Source organism: Coregonus lavaretus (genome assembly GCF_964263955.1).
Source record: "Coregonus lavaretus genome assembly, chromosome: 27".
NCBI lineage: Eukaryota > Metazoa > Chordata > Actinopteri > Salmoniformes > Salmonidae > Coregonus > Coregonus lavaretus.
The window spans coordinates 22,297,088-22,318,631 of record NC_140014.1 but is presented as its reverse complement, the minus strand read 5'-3'; the positions used below and the strand labels follow the sequence as shown (position 1 = coordinate 22,318,631).

The following is a 21,544-nucleotide window of genomic DNA, read 5'->3' as shown; positions in this document are numbered from 1 at the left end:
CAGATTGTTTTATGCCCAAAAACTACATTGAATGAAACTGTGGAGTGCTTCAACCACAGACACTTGATTTGGAGAACAAAGCACTTTCATAATGAAATGTGTGGGAATTTTAATATTGTAGCTGAAGTAATAACAGACCTGAGGGCTCCACTTTTGTAAAATGGTACATGGTAATTGTTTAACTGCTTGGAGAGGTGTCTTCTCAGACACTTAGATGACTAAGTCTGGTGGCCAAATTTACAGCATGTCATTACCCCACATAAGAGATGGGTTTTTTCTCAACAATGTTATTGCCTGCTCTTTGTAAATGCTTGCTCACATTTTTCATTACATAGGTTTTTCCCATACATTTAAAGTAAGGATGCCATTGAACAGCATTTCCCTACTATTCTCTGGGTCAGAGAGGTGATAGTGTTGTATTCCTTATGATCGTATGCTGTTATCCATGGCATTCTTTGTGTGTATAGTAACTGCTGTGTGGAATGCCATAGATGGTGCACAGCAGTCTCCTGCTGGACCACTGGAGGGTGTAAGCAGGGGAAACATGGTTTCCATGACAACCTCACTGGAGCCCTTGAACCTCTGACATGTGATGTTTGAGCTCTCATGGAGGTGACTGCATCTATCATTCAAGAGTCTCCTACCGATGTGAACCCCACAGCTGGTTTGATTAATCAGCTTTTATTGTTGGTCCACTTTAGAGTGAGCCCTGTTAGGGAAAAGACCATAAACTGAACACATCCAAACATTTTGAGGTGAGACTTAAACACATCATGTTTCTCTGATGGTACCCCTTAAATGACCATCTGAGCTGGTCTCCATGGAGACAGCAAGGTATGGCTCTGGAATGGTGTTCTGCAGCCAGCTAGAGTGTGCAGGGATCCGCTATAATAATGGCTGAATGGTTTCTTTGAGTGTGTTTCAGCAGCCAACTCCAAAATGATATCCAGTTATGTACGGTGAGGGAAAAAAGTATTTGATCCCCTGCTTATTTTGTACGTTTGCCCACTGACAAAGAAATGATCAGTCTATAATTTTTAATGGTAGGTTTATTTGAACAGTGAGAGACAGAATAACAACAATAAAATCCAGAAAAACGCATGTCGAAAATGTTATAAATTGATTAGCATTTTAATGAGGGAAATAAGTATTTGACCCGCTTTCAATCAGAAAGATTTCTGGCTCCCAGGTGTCTTTTATACAGGTAACGAGCTGAGATTAGGAGCACACTCTTAAAGGGAGTGCTCCTAATCTCAGTTTGTTACCTGTATAAAAGACACCTGTCCACAGAAGCAATCAATCAATCCGATTCCAAACTCTCCACCATGGCCAAGACCAAAGAGCACTCCAAGGATATCAGGGACAAGATTGTAGACCTACAAGGCTGGAATGGGCTACAAGACCATCGCCAAGCAGCTTGGTGAGAAGGTGACAACAGTTGGTGTGATTATTCGCAAATGGAAGAAACACAAAATAACTGTCAATCTCCCTCGGCCTGGGGCTCCATGCTCTCACCTCGTGGAGTTGCAATGATCATTAGAACGGTGAGGAATCAGCCCAGAACTACACGGGAGGATCTTGTCAATGATCTCAAGGCAGCTGGGACCATAGTCACCAAGAAAACAATTGGTAGCACACTACGCCGTGAAGGACTGAAATCCTGCAGCGCCCGCAAGGTCCCCCTGCTCAAGAAAGCACATATACAGGCCCGTCTGAAGTTTGCCAATGAACATCTGAATGATTCAGAGGAGAACTGGGTGAAAGTGTTGTGGTCAGATGAGACCAAAATGGAGCTTTTTGGCATCAACTCAACTTGCCGTGTTTGGAGGAGGAGGAATGCTGCCTATGACCCCAAGAACACCATCCCCACCGTCAAACATGGAGGTGGAAACATTATGCTTTGGGGGTGTTTTTCTGCTAAGGGGACAGGACAACTTCACTGCATCAAAGGGACGATGGACAGGGCCATGTACCATCAAATCTTGGATGAGAACCTCCATCCCTCAGCCAGGGCATTGAAAATGGGTCATGGATGGGTATTCCAGCATGACAATGACCCAAAACACACGGCCAAGGCAACAAAGGAGTGGCTCAAGAAGAAGCACATTAAGGTCCTGGAGTGGCCTAGCCAGTCTCCAGACCTTAATCCCATAGAAAATCTGTGGAGGGAGCTGAAGGTTTGAGTTGCCAAACGTCAGGCTCGAAACCTTAATGACTTGGAGAAGATCTGCAAAGAGGAGTGGGACAAAATCCCTCCTGAGATGTGTGCAAACCTGGTGGCCAACTACAAGAAACGTCTGACCTCTGTGATTGCCAACAAGGGTTTTGCCACCAAGTACTAAGTCATGTTTTGCAGAGGGGTCAAATACTTATTTCCCTCATTTATATGCAAATCATTTTATAACATTTTTGACATGCGTCTCTCACTGTTCAAATAAACCTACCATTAAAATTATAGACTGCTCATGTCTTTGTCAGTGGGCAAACCTACAAAATCAGCAGGGGATCAAATACTTTTTTCCCTCACTGTACATATTCAGATGTTTCCATCTGGTTAGCAAAATCCCATTCATTCTTGGCAGTAAGCTGCTTCAGCTCACAGTGGAGGCCAGTATAAAACCCCATTTGATGTGGGACTGGGCAGAGAGCAGTGCACTGACATGCCCTTTGTGATGGAAGATGAATGACTAGGCCTATTTACTTAACTGGCACTGTATTTTCTGAAATAGCCAGATACTTTAACCAAAGCATCCGAGAAATTACAATTTCAGATGATTCCTGTCCTTATAGGACCTGTCCATTGACAAAATATTTATGGGCTTGCTCAAACAGTTTGACGAATGCAACTAGACTGCATGACAGATTTAATATGTACTACTGTACTGCAATATCCCTTAGACCACTGTCAGCCCTTTGATTCTCAGTGAGGGATATACTAACTAAACCAGGACCTTTCAGAATCTGTAGCATTGTAGGCCTATTTTTTGTTTTTAAAACACTTTTTTTCTGGTTACCAAGTAGTTCTCCTCTATAATGCCACGCTAAATTAATTTCATAAAACCAAATAAGCCTTTGATATTCAGTTTTAATAAGGTTTAAATATTATGCTGCCAAATGTTAATATTCCATAATCCCCTACCATTGTAAAATGTCAACATATAAAATTCTAAATTACATATAAACATATACAGTTCTATAAACCTTTATTCATTTTCTCACATTTGCTCCATTTAATATACATTTAAAAGCCAGAGGCCAGATGTCCCCATTTTAGAAATATCATAATTGATAACAAAACATGTCAGACAGTCAAAGACTGGGTCAACATAGTTAAACTAGACTACAATTATTTTACAACATAGTGCTCTTTGAAGCAGAATAGCTATTTGGAGTTCCATTACATGCCGGGTCTACCTTTTTGATCAATGCATTTATTCCACTCTGGTTTTCACGCTCTCTTCCTCTACCTCTTCAATTTTCTCCCCGACGTCTACGTTTCCATCCCTAAATCAGACGTCTGTTAGAAAATGTCTATATTGTAATTGCATCAAAGTTTTGCTTGACTCCAGTATTTGCCTTCTCTTCACTAAAGACTTTACGACAGAGTCTCAAAGTATTATGTAATGCAACATTGTATATATGACTATAACACATGGCGTCCTTGGATTACCAGCTGTAGTGGTATTCCTATTGGCATTACATATTGTATGAATAAAACTAATTGTTAGTTGGTAGACACTGCGACACACACTTGTTGTCATTGTAGGTACCTTTTCTCCATGTCACTCTCAACACTTTGGTCATCAACATCGTCATTGTCATCCAATATGAAGACTGGTGCCGTTCCAAACTCTTCTCCCTTTGTTTTGACAAACTGCTCATTCAAACCAGCTTCCCTCAGCTTGTCTCTGTATATACGCTCTGCGTCAGCCTTGGCGTTTTTCTAGAGCAATTCCATCAAAGGCCAGGGAATAGAGAAGGTGCACAATAGTAAATAATACAACAGTTAACAGTTTAAAAGCTCTTCTCAAGTGTTTGCAATTCCAGAAAATGAGTTTCCAGGTCAATGCAAGCCCATAGTTTACCTGTGACACCTGTTCAAACAGGTAAGGACGGACAGTGACTCTGGCCTTCATATCCTGTAGCTCCTTCTTATACTCTCTAGTCCTTTGTTGGTCAGCCTCCCTACATGTACAGAGCCACATAAACATTAAGTAAATAAATACAGAGCAACAACTCTTTAATCAGTCTGTTCTTTCCTGTTTTCATCTGAGGAATTTCCCAGTACTCACCGGTGCTGTTTCAGCTTCTCATGGTACACCTCTTTCAGGCTGCTATGAGGATCCATGACCTTGGCGCGGACAGCCACTGTCTTCTTCATGGCCTGAGACCTCATCCTATGTCTCCGCATCCACTCTGCACTCTCCTTCTCCTTGCTCTCTTTCTGCTCCACATACTTTCTGATGGACCATGGAGAGGACAGGACAGAGATTAGTACGAGTATTTCCTGTATCCTTACTTATTGAGACAGACACAGCTGATAATGAAGTTCACAGTTCCCTTTTACCTAATGGCCATACAGCGTTTCCTTGCTGCATCTGTGATATAGGTGGGAAGCGTATCTGTGGACAGTGATGTTAAGCCTCCAAAGGAATTGCTTCTCTTCAAAAAGGCACTGACTATGGGTTCCTTAGGACAAAAATAACACAAGGAAACAAAACGTTTCCAAAGATACAAAGAGCAATTTCATTTCAAGTTCTATTTGCAGAGTTCTACAGTAAGCTCACCTGTTCTTTTTCAGAGCTGCTTCTGCTTGGTCTTGAAGGCAGAGTTGATGTCCGCAGGTGGAAGGGCTGACACTTGGTAACATCTTTCCTCTCTGTCTTCCTCAGAGCTTCCCTCTGAAAGGCCTTGTGCAGCCTGTCAAAATCAGGGACCTGGGCGTTGGTCTTGGGCTGGAAGGTAGGCTTCTGATCCAGGAAAGCCAGGACCTCCTTCTTAGTTCGCTGGGTGGTGCGAGGCTCAGGGTTCTCAGTAAGAGTATGGTTCTCTATAGGTGCTGTGGACTTCCTCAAGGTCTCCTGGGCCCTCTGCTGGATGCGTACCTTCCTGCGCAACTCCTCCTCTACAGAGCATACAGAATTCAGTGAAAAAATTATAACATATTGAGAGGATTATAATACTTTTATTATACCATTTCCTGTGCCTAAGCAAGATCTCTGGAGATATTTTATTTAGGCAACACACCTTTTAAATGCTCAGAGACTGCATGGTCTTTGATTGCTTTAGGTATTGGTTTCCTGACATTGGTGGCCTTGGCTTTTTGAGACTGTGCCACCGTGCTTATCATTTGCATCAGCTTCTCTCTCTTCTTCTCATCTCTCTCCAGGAAGCTGAAGGGCTTCTGCATGGAGAGCAGGAAGTCCCTCCTCTGTTCACGGCCTTCCTTCCTCTCTTTCTGTCGCACCTGCGTCATCTCATCATAGAGGGGCAAAAACAAATGGCCAGGCACAGGAACAGCACGGAACTTCCTCTGACACTCCGCCTCCTCTTTCTCCTCTTTGCTTAGTTGGAGCGGCTCTGTTTCTGTTGGTCCTCGGTGCTGAAGCTGCTGTGAACCAGTTGTGCCAGAAGCCAGGGCTGCAGAGGATGTGACTGACCTCCCTGACTGTCTGAGCTGTTGGGATTTCCTAGAGGTAGACCTCCTACCTGAGGTCAGTTCAGACATGGAACTGGATTTCCTCGGTCCCCTACATTTGAGATTGTTTTATGTAACATAGAACAATAGGATATTTGAGACGTACAAAAAATATATATTGTGATAACTTATTTGCATCATTGGGTGACATGACATACCTGGCCTGAGAGCTGAAGAACTCGTCCAGTTGTCTGTCAGCACTAGACCTCCTGTCAAAGCCTGAAGACAGCATAGAGTTCTGCTGGATCCTTTTCTCAAGGCCCTCTCTCTGTCTCCTCTCTGTCTCCTGCAGCTGCTGCTTATGGGCCTCCTTCATCTCCTGCAGCTGGTGCTGGAGCAGCAGCTCTGAACTCAGGCCATCCTCCAGGAAAGCCTGCAGGTCAGCCATGTTCCTCTGCTCCTGCGTCCTAGCAGCAGTGTGTCCTCCTGAACCCGACATTCACCAAACATCTATGGAAAGAAGGAAAAGGGGGAAGACATTTTGAATTATATTCCAAAAACACCTCTTCCAAAAACACCTCCCACAGTGAGATAACCCCTTGTTTAGATCAGACATTTTTATTTCCACAGAACTGTCCCAAATTTTGTTAATGAATGATAATTAATATCATGAAAAGTTATGCAGAACTCCAGCAGCACATGATGTGAGCCTCCGCAAGGGTTGCCCTAGCAACCAAACTGCTTCTCCTAAACATTGCCAGAGAGGTCTTATTATATGTATATGTTAACATAGTAGGCTAGATGCTAAACTGTTTTAGGCCAGAACATTTGTATTGTTACACAATGAATAACTACAATCAATTATGAGATGAAAATAGAGGAATATTGCAAAATATAAAATATAACCTCATGCTCGTGCACTATAGAACTACAGCATACTTATTCCAGTGGAACATTGTTATCCATTTCTTCTTGCTTCACAACAATAACTGTCATATATCGACACCGTTACAATGTAATTTAACTTCGAATCGCTAGATGATGTTTCGCTACATGTTGTCAAAGCTAAGATATTTGACTCCACCCCCTGGAACCCTCTAATGTTTGATTGGCTGAAGTAAACGCTTGCGGTATCTCGATCTATACCTTAGTGATCTCGATTGGGCACTATCATGTTGACAAATTTGTAACACATTTTTTATTCAAGAAGTGCCTTGTACATTGTCTTCCTGAATAAAACGGAATTATGTTTTACTATCAATAGCACCAAAGTGCGGACAACTTGTGAAGTGAAACGAGTGCGTTTCCTTTTTCTGATTGGTTGAGCACTACAGGAAGTACTTGCCTCTTACGTATGTCAAACTATACAACATGGCTGCATTATAGAATGGACACCGCTGCGATTAGTAGGACATATTCAAGGGGAAACGTTTAGTCCAGATTGAAAACAATACAGTTGGAGTTGTTTTAAGGGTTAGACGAGTACCACGCTACGTTGTTTTAAAGATGCATAGTCTCACTAAAACAGCGCTGTCTTTGAATGGAATCGGGCGGCGGTGTGTTGCTGTGAACCGTTTTTCAGGAGCAAGAATCATTTGCAGAGGACTCACGTGCACAGCAGAACATATGGAACATGAAAATGAGCTCTATGATGTCATTATATCCGGAGGAGGGATGGTTGGGACCGCTATGGCTTGCTCTTTAGGTGAGTCGACAGTCAGACAGCCCCTCTGCCCCTAGTTGTCCCCCTCTAAAGGAGGAGGAGGAGCCATCATTCTGCTGCTGGATGTAAATTCTAAGGCTTCATCCTCACAACTAAGTTGCAGTTGTGGCTTTGCTGCTGATTTACAGCATACAGTATTTGCCTTAGTTCTGTGTTGCTAAACAAGTAAGGTATAATTAAGACAAACATGTAGAGGAACTGTAATGTATTGTTCTCATGGCACCACTAGTGATGCCAGAATGTAGACTATATCAATGCTACTCCCACCACAAAACTTCTAGTCTATGTCTGTTTATCATTTTGGACGCAGCATCAATCAATTTCATGCATCCTCGTTATTGTTGACAGGGTTGGATCCAAACTTGGAGGGGAAGAAGATTCTGCTGCTTGAGGCAGGCAACAAGAAAGTGATGGACAAGGTCCCAGATGCCTACAGTACAAGAGTCAGCTCCATCAGCCCGGGCTCTGCCACCCTCCTCAGTGGTACACAACCATATTACCAAACACTATTATCAAGTTCCCTGAGAAAGTAATCTCTCTAATGGCATTAGCATCTCTGTTTTCCATTGGCAGCCAATAGCATCAGAAAAATTTAGGAAACCTCTTTGCAAACAGATACACATGGCTGCAATAGTATGAGCTTCATAAAGTACAGTAGGAGTGAAGAGTTGTGTGTAGTTAGTTTGGTAGTTGTTGTCAATATAATTTGTCAGGGTTGGTTTATCCAGTTAAAAAAGAACAGTGCATCTAGTCCAATGACAAAAGAGCTTTTGTTTAAGTGGCCAGCTTCCTGTCTGATTAAGCCTATTTGTGGTGTGGCTCAGTATAAAATGTTGGCAGGAAGTAGGTTAGGGATCAGACCCAGCCTGTCTAGTCACACATGCTTAGCAGGGATCCTATCTGGCCTCTAGACTACATCGGTCATTGATGGGATCCTCTCAACTATTATTCATGTCTCCTTGGGTTTTACACCCTGATGATGTACTGCATGTCAATAAAGAAGTGATTCAGATACCCCCCCCCCCCCCCCAAAAAAAATAATAATAATAATATAAATAAATTAAAATAAAATGATAAAAATATAAAAAAGATAAAAAATAAAAAAAATGTGAAAGAATTTTTTTTTGTAAAGTGGTTATCCCACTGGCTATAGGGTGAATGCACCAATTTGTAAGTCGCTCTGGATAAGAGCGTCTGCTAAATGACGTAAACGTCAAGCCCAATTAAGTTGACTTGGATGTATGTAGGGCGGCAGGTAGCTTAGTGGGTAAGAGCGTTGTGCCAGTAACCGAAAGGTCGCTGGTTCTAATCCCCGAGCCGACTAGGTGAAAAATCTGTCGATGTGCCCTTAAGCAAGGCACTTAACCCTAAATGCTCCTGTAAGTCGCTCTGGATAAGAGCGTCTGCTAAATGACTAAAATGTAAATGTAATGTATACTGAACAAAAATATAAACGCAACATGCAACAATTTCCAAGATTCTACTGAGTTACAGTTCATATAAGGAAATCAGTCAATTGAAATAAATTCATTAGGCCCTAATCTATGGATTTCACATGACTGGGAATAGTATGTGGACACCTGCTCGTCAAACATCTCATTCTAAAATCATGGACATTAATATTGAGTTGGTCCCCCCTTTGCTGCTATAACATCCTCCACTTTTCTGGGAAGGCTTTCCACTAGATGTTGGAACATTTCTGTGGGGACTTGCTTCCATTCAGCCACGAGCATTAGTGAGGTCGGGCGCTGATGTTATGCGATTAGGCCTGGCTCGCAGTTGGCGTTCCAATTCATCCCAAAGGTGTTCAATGGGGTTGAGGTCAGGGCTCTTTGCAGGCCAGTCGAGTTCTTCCACACCGATCTCAACAAACCATTTCTGTATGGACCTTGCTTTGTGTACAGGGGCATTGTCATGCTGAAACAGGAAAGGGCCTTCCACCAAGTTGGAAGCACAGCATCGTCTAGAATGTCATTGTATGCTGTAGCGTTAAGATTTCCCTTCACTGGATCTAAGGGGCCTAGCCCAAACCATGAAAAACAGCCCCAGACCATTATTCCTCCTCCACCAAACTTTACAGTTGGCATTATGCATTGGGGCAGGTAGCGTTCTCCTGGCATCCGCCAAACCCAGATTTGTCAGTCGGACTGCCAGATGGTGAAGCGTGATTCATCACTCCAGAGAACGCGTTTCCACTGCTCCAGAGTCCAATGGCGGCGAGCTTTACACCACTCCAGCCGACGCTTGGCATAGGCTCGTGTGCGGCTGCTCGGCCATGGAAACCCATTTCATGAAGCTCCCGATGAACAGTTATTGTGCTGACGTTGATTCCAGAGGCAGTTTGGAACTAGGTAGTGAGTGTTGCAACCGAGGACAAACTATTTTTTACATGCTACATGCTTCAGCACTCGATGGTCCCGTTCTGTGGGCTTGTGTGGCCTACCACTTCTCGGCTGAGCCATTGTTGCTCCTAGACGTTTCCACTTCACAATAACAGCACTTACAGTTGACCGGGGCAGCTCTAGCAGGGCAGAAATTTGACAAATTGACTTTTTGGAAAGGTGGCATCCTATGACAGTGCCACGTTGAATGTCACGGAGCTCTTCAGTAAGGCCATTCTACTACCTATGTTTGTCTATGGATATTGCGTGGCTGTGTGCTCGATCTTATACACCTGTCAGCAATGGGTGTAGCTGAAATAGCCGAATCCACTCATTTGAAGGGGTGTCCACATACTTTTGGCAATGTCGTGTATATGCATTTGTTGGTCAAAGATACCTTTAAAAAAAAAAAGTAGGGGCATGGATCAGAAAACCAGTCAGTATCTGGTGTGACCACCATTTGCTTCATGCAGTGCGACACATCTCCTTTGCATAGAGTTGATTAGGCTGTTGATTGTGGAATGTTGTCCCACTCCTCTTCAATGGCTGTGCGAAGTTGATGGATATTGGCGGGAACTAGAACACACTTGTATACGCCGATCCAGAGCATCCCAAACAATGGGTGACATGTCTGGTGAGTATGCAGGCCATGGATGAACCTGGACATTTTCAGCTTCCAGGAATTGTGTACAGATATTTGTAACATGGGGCCGTGCGTTATCATGCTGAAACATGAGGTGATGGCGGCGGATGAATGGCACGACAATGGGCCTCAGGATCTCGTCACGGTATCTCTGTGCATTCAAATTGCCATCGATAAAATGCAATTGTGTTCGTTGCCCGTAGCTTATGCCTGCCCCCATACCATAATCCCACCGCCACCATGGGGCACTCTCTTCACAACATTGACATCAGCAAACTGCTCGCCTATTGCCATACACGTGCCATACACGTGGTCTGCGGTTGTGAGGCCGGTTGGATGTACTGCCAAATTTTCTAAAACGACGTTGGAGGCGGCTTATGGTAGAGAAATGAACATTACATTCTCTGGCAACAGCACTGGTGGACACTCCTGCAGTCAGCATGCCAATCGTAAGCTTCCTCAAAACTTGAGACGTCTGTGGTATTGTGTTGAGTGACAAAACTGCACATTTTAGTGGCCTTTTATTGTCCCCAGCACAAGATGCACCTGTGTGATCATGCTGTTAAATCAGCTTCTTGATATGCCACACCTGTCAGGTGGATGGATTATCTTGGCAAAGGAGAAATACTCACTAACAGGGATGTAAACCAATTTGTGCACAACATTTGAGAGAAATAAGCTTTTTGTGCGTATGGAACATTTCTGGGATCTTTTATTTAAGCTGATGAAACATGGGACCAACACTTTACATGATGCGTTTATATTTTTGTTCACCCACTTGAGTTCTTGTCTCATTTAATCAAATTCCTCTAACAAGTCATTATGGGGCTTGTATGCCTCATACATAACATTCCTAGATTTTATAGATCTTGTATTCTATTAAAATGTTGTGTGTACCTTTCAGGTGTTGGAGCATGGGATCACATTATGAACATGAGATGTAAGCCCTATCAGAAGATGCAGGTCAGTTCTTGGAAACGCCACTCTACCACAAGCCCTAAAGGTCTTTTTTAATTGAGAAGCCCATTTAGGTCGTTAGAGTTATACTGCTATATACTTACTCTCATTCTCCATGCATCAGTAACTTGTTTGGCTATAACATTTTAGGAAAATTGTATCTCCACTGACATTTAACCTCCACTCAATCATGTGCTGAATGTGCTTTACAATGCCATTTCCCTTGGGCATGTAATTGTTCACAACGAAAAAGCAAACCCAATGGCGGTTTAAAACACGCATTTTGTTCATTCCTCTGCCCAATTTATACATCCTCAGAGGCCAGGCAAATGCCAGGATGCCGCAAACCCCAAAGAACAGGAGGTCAATTTAAAATGACAATCAAAACTCCCTGGTTTAGTGAAATGTTAGTTCTTTCCTCTGGCCACAGTGGCAGAGTGTTTATTTATTTAGGATCATATTTAATAGGAAGAATACATCTATTTGGCATCTTCAACTAGGCGTTCATCCTCTGTGTCTACTAATTATAAAGATTAATGTGACAAGCAGAAGATGGAAGATGACAGGATGTGTGGATGTCAGCAGCAAAGTGACCCTGTTTTACAGCTGTGGGCACAGGTTGAGTCCCCTCTGTAAGATGTGGTCAGTTTCTACCAAAGACCAAACCACAGGGTTTCACTCATGGCCAAGGATGTCATCATAAAATACCATATGGGGATTATGGTGATATACCTCTCCCATAATACCTTAACTGCTCTGCTCCTTTTATCTGCTTGTTTGTTTGCTGATGCATATTACAAGGATAGAGGAGCAGTGCGTTGAGGTTAACCAAAAATAATCTTCATTCACTATCCTAAAAAGTTAACTACTGCCTTAAGAAGGAAAAACAACCTGAATATGAGTCATTAGTAGGCCATTTCCAATGGTCTGTCTCCTGTCTGGGTGTTAGGATGAAAAGATAAGCAGGTTTTAAAGCTCCCATTTGGGGTTTTCTCCTAGCAAAGAGGACAATAAGTACATAGCAACACATTCCTTATCAACAGAAGTATATTTTTCTCCAACATAACTCCTTGCAATTTGCGGTTTGGTTTCATTAAATCTTTCAAGCAGCCAACCACTTGTCACAAGTTGCAAACCCACCACCATTAGTGGTTTTCTGTAGTGTAAAACCCACTACTTTATGGCATGTTGGGAAAAAGTAGTTTAGCTGTGTTACTTCTGAATGATAAGGTCTGTGGCCTTGGTAACAAGCCATCATAGTCCTACATAAGCATAACCACTTTGCTTTGTCACATGAAAAGTATTTTCATTTACCGCCTCAGAAATTATATGTGCCTCAATTATGTGTTTTATTCTAACACTGACTCTACTTTTTTGGGATACATGAACAAATATTTACCCGCTCAGTAATGTTAACAAATGTGTTCTGTATTTATTATTTGTTGGGCCAAATATATTACCATAAATCCACATCACAAATGGCATTTAATTGTGCTTCAGTAAGCTCCCTAAGTCAACCATAGAACCAGAAGGGTGTTGTTGACCTTCCTGGATCTTAGTTTGGTGCTTGAAGTAGTGGCTGCCAAGCTCTGGCTGCAGCTGAACAACTTTGATGTGTTCAGTTCAATTAGGCTGTGCCTCTTTGGTCGGCTAAATATAGGGAAAGGGGGTGCATTTAAGGATAGAGTTGTAGACCACAGGGATAATTGGTCTCTCATTTAGGTTTGGGATGCCTGCTCGGATGCCCTGATTACATTCGATAAGGAGAACCTGCAGGACGAGATGGCATACATTGTGGAGAACGACATCATTGTGGCAGCCCTGACGAAACAGCTGGACAATCTCTCTGGTATGAAAAGCAGCACAACACACAGTCCAGTAGCATTGATGATTTTTCCATGAAACCCTCACTATGCATGAGTAGTGATGTAACTCTCCTTAGAAGACCTCTTAATTTCAGTGACATCCTGTTAATAGGAGCGGGGTCTGGAAAGTCATGTAATGTCACCACAGTTGTTTCATCCTGTCCCTGTGTTTTGTTTATTTGTATTTTTCCCAGTGTCTAATTTTAAAGACCAGTGCAGCTCTTGGACGCATCCATGTTTTTCCTGCTATTTCAATCAAGCGTCATATTTCCTATGTGCCAGTTAGAGCACTCCATAGACCGGGTGCCATGTAAAGGCACGTGCAGTTGTCCAGTGACCTATTTCACATTGACATGTGCTCCCACACCATTAACGATGCTAAAGTGCTGACGGTTTATTGTGCTGTATTGTTGTTGAAATTAGGCCAACTTATTTGAGGTTCACAAATGAAACCTTAGCACTGCCATGTGTCAGACTGTAAAACAGCATATTTATAAACAGGTTTTTCAACATTTTGCACTAAACAGATGTGTGGTTGCAGGCAGCAGGTTTTCCTTAAAGGCGTTGGTCCTCTATTTAATTTCTTCTTGCTTTGGCCATGATGTTTCTCTGCTTCTAAGGCAGTACATGAAAAGCGTGCACTAAGCCAGCTGGTTTGGTAGTAACTCTGCTCTCCAATCACTGCATGCCAATATTTGTCGCTCGTGTTCAGGAATCAGTAGTCAATCTGCGGACAGGAGCCTCTCCAAGTGGGCAACGCCAAGCGTAATTCCGGATACTTTCATGTTCGGGATGACCGACTACCGATAATTCCAAGAAAGTGAGAGTTTTGGTGCAATCCCAGCATGCTGGCAGCAAGCGGAAAGTGTGGCATGGTCTGCTTGTAGATAAACACTATTAGTCAATGCTATGCAGCAAGCCAAGACCATTAAGAAGATTGTCAATGTGAGCTTCGGCAGCTGCTCCCTGCCAGAGAGGGAAACCAGTGGTGTTTTACAAGGTGGTTTGTAGATCCTCCACTGCCTTAGTCACTTACAGCCAAACCGTACTCAATTTTTTTCCTTTTTGGAGGAAACAAGTAGCAAAGCCTTGATTAGTGTGACCAATTGTGATGAAAAATACTTACTGGCCCCTTCCTTGTTTAGTGAAAATGATTCTCTGTGGTGAACCCAGAATCCCCTTGGATCTGCTTTTGATAAAATGTTTCTCTGTGTTCTGTCTCTCAGATCAGGTGAGGGTCCAGTACAAAACCAAGGTGGTGAAATACACCTGGCCCAAGTCCCACCAGGTAGCTGACGCCATCCCCTGGGTTCAGGTCACCCTGGCCAACGGACAGACGCTTCAAACCAAACTACTGGTCAGTCCAACATCTGAGTAGTAACTCTTTTATTTTATGCCTTTGACCGTAATGCTGTAGGATGTAACCGCTGTGATTGGCCGGTTTTCAGATTGGAGCAGATGGGCCAAATTCGATGGTGAGGCGGGAGGCGGGGATACCCACGTTCAAGTGGAATTACGACCAATCAGCTGTTGTGGCTGTCCTGCATCTGTCCGAGGTGAGATTTACATCTTACAACCGGTCTATTTCACCAAGACACCTAGAGGCCATACTAATTATTATCATGTGTTTCTATAGCCAACAGAGAACAATGTTGCCTGGCAGAGATTCCTTCCTACAGGCCCCATAGCAATGTTACCAGTAAGTTTGTATCATAGGTTCAAAGTGCAGCTGAGCTCTTTGCTTTTTTTTGTTATTTCGTTTTAACTGACGTCCCCCGTCTCTCTTGTGGCTGTAGTTGTCGGACACAGAGAGTTCTCTGGTGTGGTCGACCAGCCACCGCCATGCTGAGGAGCTGCTGCAGCTGGATGAGGAGAGCTTCGTGGACGCCATCAACACTGCCTTCGTGAGTCCCGGCCTGACCCCACCAAATCAGATAATGATGAGGAACAAGTGCCTTAATACATTTCTGATACATTCATATGCGTTATGAATAGTATGTTTATGAATGGAAATGCTCTTGTTACCAACATGCTGCAAGTGCACCAATTAACCGGTTCACCAATGCCAATGGGTGCACTTGTCACTGTTTTCTGTCTACTATACATCATACATGTAGACAATACCAACGTTTTGCCGGCCTAAAGTCGCTTTCCCAAGCAGACTATTTTTACTGGTCCTGCCGATGCGGTCACCACGGTTGAGTCATGCTTGGTTTCAGGCCTGGTTTGCTAATTAAACCTGTGGTCTGCCAGTTGGTCATTACTGCATGGAATGTTTTTCAAACTAAGCTAATTCAACAGCAAGCATGACCAGCCTCTTCTTTTAATTAGCAAGGGTCCTGTAACGCTGCCAAACCATTTTGTTAGTGAGGGAAAGTACACTCACTCTGCATTTCTGATCTAGTTTGTTTCTTTGTTAACTTCTCTCTTCTCTCTACCACACCTCTGTCTATCTCTCCTGTACCTCTGTCTGTCTCTTCCTTTTCCCACTGTTTCTCCCTCTCTGTCTCTCCCTCCATGTCTCTCTCTTCCGCTCTCCCTCTGTCTCCCTCTCTTTCTGTGTCGTCTCTGTCTGCCAGTGGAGTAATGAGAACCACAGTGAGCTGGTGGAGACTGCTGGCTCTCTGTTCCGCACTGCCCTGTCAGTCCTCATGCCGTCTGCCGGCTCGGCCCGCCAGCTACCCCCCAGTGTGGCCGGGATCGGCCCAAAGAGTCGGGTCATGTTCCCCCTGGGCATGGGCCATGCGTCAGAGTACATCAGGCACCGGGTGGCCCTCATCGGGTAAGTCACCACTCACCCCTGTGGGACACTCAGTTATTGAACTCCACTTCGGTTTGCTTTGGAAAACTGTGACTCATATTTGACCTGGCATTTTGTAAATGGAAGGATTATATGCCCTAATTCTATGAAGGTATAACAGGATCATATTTAAAAAATGAGATCATTAAAAAAAAGGTTAATTCCTCTACTTAATTATTGGTATTTATGTCTATTTCAAGGGAATGCTTGCTTTGATCCTACCCTGTAGATGTGGTGACTAGATTTACAAGGCAGGGGTCTTTATTTGTCTTTGCAGGGATGCAGCACACCGCGTCCACCCTCTAGCTGGCCAGGGAGCCAACCTGGGCTTTGGGGATGTGGCCTGCCTCACTCAGCGCCTGAGCCAGGCGGCCTTTAATGGGAAGGATCTGGGTTAGTGACTACCCTAAACAGACACCAAACACAGTAGCCGTAGCCAGTGGTTTCTCAGAAGCTTTTTTCCAAAGCCCAGGCTGGGACTCTTGCTGTTGATCTTGATTATAAAAAGAACAGTCTTTCCTCCAAAGTTTATTTGATGTTTTTTTCTATCTATTCTGCCAAGAACTGTATGTTTACAGAAATGGAAATCCGGTTATGTGAATCTTTTATTTGATTTATTCTGTTTTGAAGTCAGAATAGCTCCAATGTATCGACCTAATGCAGAAAACGCAATAACAATATACACAGGTGCAAAATATTTTCTCCATGATTTGTTAACCCCTAGTGTTTTGCTCTATCTGTGTTGTGTTGTATAGGGGCCATGCAGCACCTGTTGGAATATGAGACAGAGCGCCAGCGACACAACCTGCCCATGATGGCTGCCATCGACCTGATGAAACGACTGTACTCCACTAACGCTGCCCCCATGGTTGTCTTACGCACCTTCGGTCTGCAGGCCACCAACACACTGCCAGCCATGAAAGTTAGTATGCTCTCTCTCTTCTCTTCAACCCTTACCTGTCCCGAATGTCATGCCCCTTATCAAAGTGAACCCACAACTCCTTGATCATCACAACACTTGTGCAAGTAGAGGCCATCTCTTCTTCCATTCCCAGGGTTTGGACACCTGTCAGAAGTAAACCCCACCTTGGCTTCGCTCATGACCTCACCCGATCCCGCCCTTTTTCTGATTATATGTCTTTTTACTTCGGCTCTGTCTATAATTTCCATGGTTGTCAACCTACTACTACGGCAGCTTAGTTTAGCCCCAAATGTAGTGTTACAGAAAGTGTGTGGGTGGGGTGCTGGCCCCGAGGCTGCGTTACGGTGGTGTTGGCTTGTGTTTTCACACCCATTTTATTACAGACCGCTGATGTGAAATGGCTTTATTCCCTACTAAGTGATTCAGACCAAAGCAACCGTAACTGGTTGTAAAGGCATTTCTCTCTGGAGACCCAAAGTTATGCTTGACATTTTTCCATATTAAATGTTCAGAGTTTACAGATCTCGTATACAGAGGTTTGTAGTGCCACTTTTTACGCAGATGGGAAAGATCCTAGTCATCGTTTTTTGTCAAACTTGCTAGTGCTATACGTGGCTGTTGGATGAATGTATTTGTGGATAAGGATGGATGGATGAAAATGGATGTTTAGATTTGTGAGTTGATCTTGTTTCTTTCTTTGTCTCTCCAGGAGCAGATCATGGCGTTTGCAAGCAAGTGACACGTACGCTGGTCCTGCCGATGGAGTTTGATGGTACTCCAATGACGATATGCCATTGTGACTTTGTGAATGGAATGTAAAAGTGTAAATTAATAAAGTTATATTTTATGCTCTGTTATTACTTGAACACTGTTATTCCTGTGTGTCTTTCTTTCTCTGTGTGAAGATGATTCTGGGGGCTTCCAAGCATCCTGTATCCCAGTTTCATAAAACATTATGAACACCTGCTCTTTCCATGACATAGGTTTCATCTGGTCAGTCTATCATCCTTTATTGATGTCACTTGTTAAATTCACTTCAATCAGTGTAGATGAAGGGGAGGAGACAGGTTAAAGAAGGATTTTTAAGCTTTGAGACAAGTGAGACATGGATTGTGTATGTGTGCCATTCAGAGGGTGAATTGTCAAGACAAAATATTGAAGTGCCTTTGAACGGGATATGGTAGTAGGTGCCAGGCGCACCGGTTTGAGTGTGTCATAAACTACAACGCAGCTGGGTTTTTCACGCTCAAGTTTCCCGTGTGTATCAAGAATGGTCCACCACCCAAAGGACATCCAGCCAACTGGGCACAACTGTGAGAAGTGTTGGCGTCAACATGGGCCAGCATCCCTGTGGAACACTTTCGACACCTTGTAGAGTCCATGCCCTGATGAATTGAAGCTGTTCTGAGGGCAAAAGGGGGGGTGCAACTCAATAGTAGGAAGATGTTCTTAATGTTTTGTACACTCAGTGTATAGTGGGGAGAACAAGTATTTGATACACTGACGATTTTGCAGGTTTTCCTACTTACAAAGCATATAGAGGTCTGTAATTTGTATCATAGGTACACTTCAACTGTGAGAGACGGAATCTAAAACAAAAATCCAGAAAATCACATTGTATGATTTTTAAGTAATTAATTTGCATTTTATTGCATGACATAAGTATTTGATCACCTACCAACCATTAAGAATTCCGGCTCTCACAGACCTGTTAGTTTTTCTTTAAGAAGCCCTCCTGTTCTCCACTCATTACCTGTATTAACTGCACCTGTTTGAACTCGTTACCTGTATAAAAGACACCTGTCCACACACCCAATCAAACAGACTCCAACCTCTCCACAATGGCCAAGACCAGAGAGCTGTGTAAGGACATCAGGGATAAAATTGTAGACCTGCACAAGGCTGGGATGGGCTACAGGACAATAGGCAAGCAGCTTGGTGAGAAGGCAACAACTGTTGGCGCAATTATTAGAAAATGGAAGAAGTTCAAGATGACGGTCAATCATCCTCGGTCTGGGGCTCCATGCAAGATCTCACCTCGTGGGGCATCAATGATCATGAGGAAGGTGAGGGATCAGCCCAGAACTACACGGCAGGACCTGGTCAATGACCTGAAGAGAGCTGGGACCACAGTCTCAAAGAAAACCATTAGTAACACACTACGCCGTCATGGATTAAAATCCTGCAGTGCACGCAAGGTCCCCCTGCTCAAGCCAGCGCATGTCCAGGCCCGTCTGAAGTTTGACAATGAACATCTGGATGATCCAGAGGAGGAATGGGAGAAGGTCATGTGGTCTGATGAGACAAAAATAGAGCTTTTTGGTCTAAACTCCACTCGCCGTGTTTGGAGGAAGAAGAAGGATGAGTACAACCCCAAGAACACCATCCCAACCGTGAAGCATGGAGGTGGAAACATCATTCTTTGGGGATGCTTTTCTGCAAAGGGGACAGGACGACTGCACCGTATTGAGGGGAGGATGGATGGGGCCATGTATCGCAAGATCTTGGCCAACAACCTCCTTCCCTCAGTAAGAGCATTGAAGATGTGTCGTGGCTGGGTCTTCCAGCATGACAACGACCCGAAACACACAGCCAGGGCAACTAAGGAGTGGCTCCGTAAGAAGCATCTCAAGGTCCTGGAGTGGCCTAGCCAGTCTCCAGACCTGAACCCAATAGAACATCTTTGGAGGGAGCTGAAAGTCCGTATTGCCCAGCGACAGCCCCGAAACCTGAAGGATCTGGAGAAGGTCTGTATGGAGGAGTGGGCCAAAATCCCTGCTGCAGTGTGTGCAAACCTGGTCAAGACCTACAGGAAACGTATGATCTCTGTAATTGCAAACAAAGGTTTCTGTACCAAATATTAAGTTCTGCATTTCTGATGTATCAAATACTTATGTCATGCAATAAAATGCAAATTAATTACTTAAAAATCATACAATGTGATTTTCTGGATTTTTGTTTTAGATTCCGTCTCTCACAGTTGAAGTGTACCTATGATAAAAATTACAGACCTCTACATGCTTTGTAAGTAGGAAAACCTGGAAAATTGGCAGTGTATCAAATACTTGTTCTCCCCACTGTATATTGGGCTATTTAAAGACTGAACATGTGTTTGGGAAAACAAATACATCAAATACACTTTTAGTATTTTATTGAAACATACATGTATAATGTATACAGGCATTTTACTTGCACCAGGTTTTTATTAAATATTGATTGACATGATCTGTCATCAAACAGTTCACCTTAAAACATAGTGAACATTATGCAGCAGAAAGAAAGTTTTCATCTGCAAAGTCAAAGCAGTTACAGCCTGGTAAGTATTTTACTAATACAGGTTTAGTTAATATAATAATACTTTTAGCAAAAATGTTTATTTACAATCTGTAGAAACAATGAGAATAGAAGGGTTCAGAACTTTTGTGAAACATCACAGTACAGTTGAAAAATATATGGCAAATAGAAATCCAATATGGATGGTCTTAAGAGATAGATGGGAGGTGTTGAATGATGCTGAAGGATGGGACTAATAACAACTAACAACTAATAACAACAGGATAACTAATGTAAAGCATACTGTGTCCATAATAAGTATATGGGTTATAGGTTGAGAGCTTTTGTGAAAGAGCACAGTTAGAACGATATGGCATATAGAAGCAAACCGGATGGACATGAAAATGATAGGAGAGGTTGAGGGTAGAGGAAGTTCAGGAGTAAAAACAAACAAAATTGAATTATTGTAAAATTGACTGTGTCCATAAAATGTATAGAGTATGTATAAGCTGTAAGAAGAGGCCTAAGCATTGTTGTTCACTAGTTTACTCCAATTAGGGAAGTGGTGGTGGGGTTGGAAAGTAATAAAGGAAAATATATATTTTTAAAGGATATGTACATATATGTATGTATATGTATATATATATATATATATATATATATATATATATATATATATATATATATATATATATATATATATATATATATATATATATTGCGAGAGAGAAAAAAACATATGGGGAATTGGAAGTGTTGCAGACAATTACATTGATGGAAGTTACAATCTATCTGCAATATTAAAGCTGATCTACCCCCTAAAAAAAATATTTTAAAATAAATAACCCCCCCAAAAAAATACTGCTTTACTTTGTGGTTTTATATACAACAGTAGTTATTGTACATGTTTGCTACTGGACAGATAGCCAATGCAATAATAGCCGCTATGATTGCACAAAGAGCAGTTATACAGCAAAGTTCATTTTGTACAGATTGCAACAGCATTTTAAATATTTGTACAGTTCACAAGAAGAAAATTACAAACAGTATTAAGCATTATGTGTGTCTTGCGCCAAGAGCTATATCCCTACAAATGAAAGATTTATGGGTTTAAGGTCTTTGTTATACCTGACATGTTTAGACACTTTTATATTAACATGATGACAGCAACAAGCTGAAGCTACATTTTTATTTTGACAGGGTCCTGTAGTCTTGCCACGGTTGATCGAACAATTATCATTTAGTGTTCCAATGTAGACACAAATAACACAGAGTTCACCAACAGTCAGAAAGACAAGTCACTCACTCTGATTCAACACAACTGGCAATCCTACACAAGCCC

The 21,544-nt window shown here is 42.7% G+C and overlaps 2 protein-coding genes across 2 annotated transcripts; one reads left to right on the top strand and one right to left on the bottom strand.

The window, feature by feature from the left end:
• Positions 1-3,196: 3,196 nt before the first annotated feature.
• fam161b (FAM161 centrosomal protein B) lies at positions 3,197-6,137 on the bottom strand (the record flags this gene model as incomplete). Its single annotated transcript, XM_084143932.1, has 8 exons — positions 3,197-3,504; positions 3,771-3,943; positions 4,086-4,185; positions 4,293-4,460; positions 4,568-4,689; positions 4,788-5,125; positions 5,248-5,750; positions 5,857-6,137. 8 exons carry the CDS (start codon positions 6,135-6,137, stop codon positions 3,432-3,434), a joined length of 1,758 nt encoding a protein of 585 aa, XP_084000058.1. The 3' UTR covers positions 3,197-3,431.
• An 844-nt stretch (positions 6,138-6,981) lies between these two features.
• On the top strand, positions 6,982-17,795 carry coq6 (coenzyme Q6 monooxygenase). Its single transcript, XM_084143908.1, has 12 exons — positions 6,982-7,343; positions 7,710-7,844; positions 11,290-11,348; positions 13,065-13,191; positions 14,434-14,564; positions 14,656-14,763; positions 14,844-14,906; positions 15,004-15,111; positions 15,787-15,989; positions 16,285-16,400; positions 16,763-16,929; positions 17,639-17,795. Exons 1-12 carry the CDS (start codon positions 7,145-7,147, stop codon positions 17,666-17,668), a joined length of 1,446 nt encoding a protein of 481 aa, XP_084000034.1. The 5' UTR covers positions 6,982-7,144; the 3' UTR covers positions 17,669-17,795.
• Positions 17,796-21,544: the final 3,749 nt, after the last annotated feature.

Bases quoted from the DNA above. Each gene is read 5' to 3' on its own strand.
- coq6 (XM_084143908.1), top strand. From the start codon at position 7,145: ATGCATAGTCTCACTAAAACAGCGCTGTCTTTGAATGGAATCGGGCGG. The intron at 7,344-7,709 runs GTGAGTCGACAG...TATTGTTGACAG, and splicing joins CGCTATGGCTTGCTCTTTAG to GGTTGGATCCAAACTTGGAG. The intron at 16,401-16,762 runs GTTAGTGACTAC...TGTGTTGTATAG, and splicing joins CTTTAATGGGAAGGATCTGG to GGGCCATGCAGCACCTGTTG.